General features: G+C 49.8%; 1 protein-coding gene across 1 annotated transcript; it reads left to right on the top strand.

The window, feature by feature from the left end:
- Window positions 1-3,647: 3,647 nt before the first annotated feature.
- CUNH9orf57 (chromosome unknown C9orf57 homolog) lies at window positions 3,648-6,417 on the top strand. Its single transcript, XM_025193661.1, has 3 exons — window positions 3,648-3,715; window positions 5,863-5,982; window positions 6,266-6,417. Exons 1-3 carry the CDS (start codon window positions 3,667-3,669, stop codon window positions 6,397-6,399), a joined length of 303 nt encoding a protein of 100 aa, XP_025049446.1. The 5' UTR covers window positions 3,648-3,666; the 3' UTR covers window positions 6,400-6,417.
- Window positions 6,418-6,892: the final 475 nt, after the last annotated feature.

The raw sequence follows: 6,892 nt of genomic DNA on the forward strand, positions 1-6,892 counted from the left end.
GCCAGCACAGTACAGGGTGGTTTTGAATGGGGTCTTTCCTTGTACAGCGGTACCAGTGCTTCCTTGATCTACTGGATATGCCCCACCTAATAATCCGGTGCTCCCTAGCGTCGGCAGTATCCCTCTGCTTTGTGTCGTCTGCAGATGTCAGAAGGCCACGTCTAAGTTCCTCCCCACAAGGTTGCTAATGAAAAAGGGTCCCGTACCTGCTGCGCAGAGACCATCCAGGTGTGCTAGAAGGAGACTAGACAAGTCATGGCCATAATTGTGCAAGCAAAGCTTCATAAGAGGTAGCACCAGCGGGCCTCTTTTCTCTGGCTCTGGTTCTCATTAGCACAAAGGGAAGGATTTTGTCTCAGCAGAGCGAACTCATTCTTTGAAGTCCCTTTGGAAGAGTTCAGTCCCTTTCGAGACTCGGGGTGGTTACACAGAGCTTTTGATCCATGCCAAATAGACGTCCTCTTTCTCATAACATAGTCCCAACAAAGCTTGCTTCTCAATCAGAGCCAACGAGGCTTCCCCGTTGGCTGAACGCGTTGTAAATGAGTTGCATAGCAGTAACGAGCTGTGCAGCTTTGTGTGGGGAAGGCTCCCATCCGGTGGACAAAACCATCCACTACAAGGTGTCTGTTACCCCAGAAGTGGCTGGCAATTCTCCCATATAATCCATCTGGATCAGTTCCCAAGGGCTCTGCCTCCTCAGAGCTCCTCTCCTCTTTCCTCTTCATCGTCCTGCACTGATGAAGCATGGGTCGTGATGATTCTGCAAATCTTGTTTTCCCCCAATTAGGCCAGTGTCCTATTTTACACCGTCTCTCTTCAGTCTCTGCTATTTTTGGATGCCCTCTGATACCAGAGCCCTGTACCCATCTCTTATGGCAGCACGCATGACCCATGCAGGGTCTGAGCATGCAGCAGTCCCTTGAACCCACACAAGCTGCTGTTTGTTACCCTGCCCCTCCAGCCTGTTTCACTTCCCCACCAGCAGACCTAAGTCAGAGTCTAATTCTTGCACAGCATTCGAGTGCTTGACTCGCACTGCAGAGCTATGAGCATGGACCCAAGTGACCACTGCACCCCGTGTAGCCTCCATTTGCTTTCTGATGGGCCAGTATTCAATGAGGATGGATGCCAGTGATAGTCACTCGACCAGTGGGAACCTTTCCACCTAATCCAGCTTCAAGGGCTAGGTCAAGGTACAACATGAATTGTCTAGCTCTGGCTGCCTATCCTCAAGCTGATCCCAAGAACGAGTGATTTTAGTGGTGGGAAGCTGGGAAAGGTTAACGGCTTTGCGTCTGAAACCATGGGTGACCAGATGGCATGATGATGGGCAGTGTCTATGCATATAATAATTGGGGCAGGTTGCTGATTCAATGCAGAGGACCTCCCTTCACAAACTAAGAGGGTCAGTGCCTCATGCCCCAAAGAAAGCTGGGGGAGAGGGTCCAGAGCTCAGGGGCTCCTTCAAAGCGAGACCAGGCGATTGCCGTACAGGCTAACGATGCAGAGGTGAAAAGATGATCCCCATCTTAGGGGACTCCAGTCTCTGCTGGGCCCACACTGTGCTTTCTTGATAACCCATTTCCTCTAGGGACAAGAACAGGATGCCTTATGACTCTTCCCACACATTGCATACATCTGCTGACTATATTTAGAAGAGATTTGCATAGAGTAGCTGTTAAATTGCTTTTTGAATGTTTTTTTTTAATTGTTTGTGGGTGGTCCCTTTTTATTGGTCCATTTCAGCATTGGCTTGGGAACAAATCTTTTGGCTTTTTATTAGGATCAGACTGAACTTCTCCATATGTACCCGACTGGATTTTTATACTAGATTTGGTCTTTGATGGCAATAGGTAGAGATGCTTCTGGATTGCAATCTCTGATCCAAACCGCTACAATATATGGAGGAATTCAGACCCAGAGGGTTTTTTTTTGTAGCTCGGCCCATAACTCTGTAATAAACCAAACCAAAGCCAGACTTCCTGAATTAGAGAGAATTTGGGATCCAGACTGAATACAAAACTTTGCCACTCAGGACCTTCTCTAGTCATTCATGCATATTGGGCATGTGTGTGCTTTGATGGGCCTGACCGATGAGTGAGCGTGCAAGTGTAAGAAATGCAACCTTTTATTTACAGACAGATAAATCTGCACACGTTTTTCCTGAAGAAAACCCTTGGCAATAAATCACAGCCCAGGATGCCTCTATCTAATCTACCAGGTTTCAGGTTTTATACTTGGAAATTTTAGACTGAGGATTATACAAGAAGCCTGCAAACCAGGTCCCAGCCTTTGCTTCGACTACAACAAAAAGAGGCCTGGTAGCAGAGCTTCAGTTTGGCCAAACAACGTGAAGCAGAGCTTTGCTGCAATAGGCATGTTAAAAGGCATCAAGTTAGGTGTTGGTTGTAGCCGTGTTGGTCTAAGGAGGGAGCTTTGCTGCAATAGGCATCTTAAAAGGCATTGAGTTATGGCGGTGTTGCTTGTAGCCGTGTTGGTCTAAGGATGTAGGCAGACAAGATTCTTTGGGGAAATGGGGTATCTTCTATTAGACCAGCTAAATGGCTGAAAAAAATTGTTCTTTGCAAGATTTCAGGCACAAACGCTCTTGCCTGAAGCAGGGTGTTTGTGCCCGAAAGCTAGCAAAGAATAATTTAGTTGGTCTAATAAAAGATACCACATCTACTCAAAGAGCCTTGCCTGCCTAAACTTATGGAGCGCATGGAAAATATTACATACCAGCCTCTGTGACGAAGTTGGTTGGGACACTTTGTATGTGATCAAGAGGGCATGGTGAAATCTTCTCGCAGCACAGGAGTCTTAACTGATTTTGGGGGAAATACTGAAGCACGGCACCTGGGGCAAGACTTGTGCCTAGTCATCCATGGGTGCCTAGTGGGTAGAGGGGGGTCAAGGAGCTTTACATTGTCTTTACCATCCCTGTGCTAAGGCCAGGCAAAGTTTTAGTCTAGCACCATCCGTGGACCTAGACTCTCCAATGTAGACGGGGGCCATGCTCCTACCCCATCAGAGAGCAAGAGACCTGGGGACTGTGTGGACTACATACCAAGAAAGGCAATAGTTCGTGCTAAGACATGGCACCCGCTTTAATTCAAAGCAATGCTCCGGGGAGCTGCAGTTGGCACGATGTGCTTCCCCAGTCCCTTTTCACTCCACTCCCGGTTGTCTTCTTTCTACCGGGACGGGTTTTCTGCAGAGCTATGAGGCTCCGTTTTGACCACGGGCCCCACCGTGTCTCCCAGCCCTCTGCTCTAATGCCTTGTCCTGTCTGGTTGGGTGTTTTTGAGAGGGATTTATTGAGAACATCCTGTAATTGCAAGCTAGCATCCATGCCCCCTGGTCCTTCCAGAGACAAGTAGGCAGGTGTTGAGAGAAGGAAATGTTCCTGCAACATGTGCTGGGGTTATCATCTTGTATTAAATGAGTAACCTCCCCCAGAGCATTTTCTCTCTATAAATAGAGGAAGGTATGTTCTTCTGCAACTGGCCTGGGATCGGCTCCTGATTTGGGGCACTGCCGGGTATACCAGATGGTTCCTCTGACTAGGTCTTCAATCATTGCATTTTGCTGGATGTCCAGCTCCGGGCTTGTTCTGCATGACTGGAACTGGCCGTTGTGCGGCATAGGAGAGAGAAACGCGTCATGAGGAAGGTCTTCTCTGCTGGGTTGCTTGCACTGTTCTTCATGACCGGTGAGTCCTGGAAATGAGGGCTGGTGGGCACAGGGAGAGAGAAACTAATAGCCAATGCAAGCACCAAAACCCAGACACCGAAGAGATGGCAAGGGGTAGGGTAGATTCCCTTACTTCATTAAGACTTAATGGGTCTCTCCCAAAGAGTCGCAGAAAGATAGGATGGGAAGGATGCTCAGGAGGTCACTTAGTCCAGCCCCTGCTCAAAGCAGGATCATCCCTGATTAAACCATCCTCAGCCACGTGTTTTTTAAACCTGCTCTCAAAAGCTTCCAATGACAGAGATATCACGACCTTTCAGGGTATTTTTTCCAGTGCTTAAAGTGAGGAGGCTCTTCCTGATCTCCAATCTGCATTTCTCCCATTGCTGTTTAAAATAGTCACTTCTTGTCCTGCCTCCCGCAGTCTCAGAAAATGGTCTGTCTCCATGTATTCGAAGACTTAACTTGGTTCCTCCCAACCCCTCTTCAGTCTTCTCTTCCCCAGACTAAATAATCCCAGTGCTTTTTGTTGCATGCCATGATTTCTCGATCTCTAGTAATTTTTCGTGTTCTTCTCTGGACTCTTTCCAATTTGTCCTCATTTTTCTTGATGTGTCATGCCCCAAAGTGGACGCAGTTCTCCTGGGGAGGCCACAACCTCTCCTAAAGAGAGAGGAGGAATACCGGTATCTTGTTGTGACTTGCAAATGATGCTCCTGCAATACACCTCCATTTCTTGTTCGGCCTTTTCCCCCCCACAAGAACATGCCAACTTCTATTTAGCTCGCAGTGCCCTGCCGTCCCCAGCTCCATTTCTGCAGTTTTGCTGCCCGGCCAGGCCTTCCCCTGTCTGCATTTGCATGTGCAGTTGTTCTTTTCCAAGTGCAGGACTTTGCAGTTGTCCTTTTTGAAGTTCATTTGATTAATGACCATTTTTCTGATTTGTCAAGTCCTGCGCTGCAGAACCACCTGCACTGTTGGGCCGCTTGCCACAGGGGAAACTGAGGCATGGGCTGTGGGTTGCGGGAGGAGCTGGGGAGCTATGGTAGCTGTGCGTGCACATCTCCCCCACCTCATACCATGCATGGAAGTGACCACCGCAACTAGGCTTTGGCAGAGGGACAGTTGTCCCTCCATTGTCCACCCTATGCCAAGCTGGTTGGCCACACGCGGCTGTCAGGGTTCGCCAGCTTCCAGACCACCGTGGCCACGTGTCTCTCCATTGACACGCGGCGCTGAAGCCTGATGTCCTGGCACTGGAGCAGGAGTCCAGCTCAGTGCAAAAGTCAATGAATGTGCCAGGGGACACTCAAAAATTGTGCTGCCATTGTTCACCTTCCCAGGACTAGCCCAGCTTTCCAGTCTATCCAGATCCTTTTCAACCCTGCCCCTGCCCTCCAGTGCATTCCCAGTCCTTCCCAGTTTCATGTCAGCTCAGGAAGTCTAGCACCCATATATGTTGAAACATTAATAATGATCCGTTGCTTATGGTTATTGAGTTAATTATCTCCCACTCTGGTAGGGATTTCGATCCAGCCCTCATTTCTCCAATTTGCACACAAGCAGGTCAGCGGTGCGCTATGCCCGCTGCATTCACTGCACAGCCCCAGCCGTTACGTGGTCAAGGGAGGAGATCAATTTTGTTAACGCTGGCCCTTCTCCAGTTGTCCGGAGCCCTACTTGGCTCCCACAACTTTGGAAATATTTTTGCTAAGGGCTTAGCGCTCCCCTCTGACCATGCCTCCAGTACCCCGTGGTGACTGCCATCAAGCCCTGCTGTCTTGAGTTCATTCAAGCTCGTTCAAAGCTCTCTGATGTGCTCTTTAGTTATCAGGACTCGGCCTTTCCTCTTCCCCACCTATATTCCTTTTATTTCTGTGCTGGCTGACACCAGGTGCAAGTCTGGCCTGGAGTCTGTGTAGGCATTTATATAAAGCACTGGTGACTGGGCACCGAAGGAGAAATAACTTCTCAGCCTCTTCCCATGCAGGTGCAACAGCAAAGCTGCTGGGACATGACTTCTTGCTTTTCATTCCTCTCTTTGTCTCCCTTCAAGTCTTGTCTGCCTTTTCTCCCCACCTCTGGCTTGTTTTCTCTCCCTTCCCTGTGGGTTTGTGTCCCTCGTGTCAAGGACCTGCTGGCCATTTGCATCTCCGTTCTTTGCAGGGGAAGCTCTTGTGTGTCGTATGTGCCTACAAACATCCCCTTACAGAGAATGCACCGACGGCGGCGATTTCTGCCTGGCAGGCCCTGGACAGTATTGCCAAGTCCTCAGAGTGATACGCAGTAAGGTTGGGCTTTTCGAAATGCCCTTGCCTCTTCCTTTCCCCCATGCGGGAGTGGGTGGCGGACGTGGACAGGCGAGCCTTGCATTGGGCTGCCACCTCGTTGGCGAGCGGCACGTCCGAGTTCAACCCTGCAACGGAAATGCCGTGACTGCGGCAGTGCTCGTATCTCTGGGGTCCCCGGAGCCGCGGGGCTCGGGCAGCGCATCAGGCTCACATGGCAGGGAGGACGAGGGGAGTCCTGTCTCAGCGCTAGCTGCTCATTTCTTTCTCTCTTTCATCAGGAACCGGTCCGGTTATTAGGATTCGGAGCTGCACGAAGACTGGGAGCGAAGAATGTGGCCTCACCAAGGAGGTGGGCCCGTACAGCCTTAGGTTCACCACTACCTGCTGCAGGAGGCACATGTGCAACAGATAGATGGCATGGGTCTCCAACATCCTTCCTTCCTTCCTTCCTTCCAGACCGCAAACTCCAAGCTCACTGGGCAGCGGTGGAGATGTCGGCTTCAGTGTTTAATTAGAGCAACTTCCTCCACCTGTCCCAGCTGCTCTTAGGGGATCACTTTCCTCCTTGCTTGCCCTACACAAACAGTAACCGAGTGGACCCAGAGCCCGGGAACATCTGTACAGTCCCCATGTGAACGTGCTCAGGATTTCTTCACTAATCACCAATGCATGAACTCGGGCACCTGAATGCCTTTTAAAGCCCTGAGCCTGTATCCCACAGGTTGCTGCTGAGTTACATGCAACCTGGGCTTTACTGGCTTGCAGCAAGGGATTTTTCCTGCTTGGAGCAGGTAGTTGGACTAAATGGGGCCTCCTGAGGTCCTTTCCAACCTCGTTTTCTATGTTTCTATGATCTGTTTAGACAGATTTAAAAAGGTAAAGGAGAAATTCTTCTATAGACCCTG

This window comes from Alligator sinensis, unplaced genomic scaffold (genome assembly GCF_000455745.1).
Source record: "Alligator sinensis unplaced genomic scaffold, ASM45574v1 scaffold1675_1, whole genome shotgun sequence".
Lineage (NCBI taxonomy): Eukaryota > Metazoa > Chordata > Crocodylia > Alligatoridae > Alligator > Alligator sinensis.

Bases quoted from the DNA above. Each gene is read 5' to 3' on its own strand.
- CUNH9orf57 (XM_025193661.1), top strand. From the start codon at position 3,667: ATGAGGAAGGTCTTCTCTGCTGGGTTGCTTGCACTGTTCTTCATGACC. The intron at 3,716-5,862 runs GTGAGTCCTGGA...CGTTCTTTGCAG, and splicing joins TGCACTGTTCTTCATGACCG to GGGAAGCTCTTGTGTGTCGT. The intron at 5,983-6,265 runs GTAAGGTTGGGC...CTCTTTCATCAG, and splicing joins AGTCCTCAGAGTGATACGCA to GAACCGGTCCGGTTATTAGG.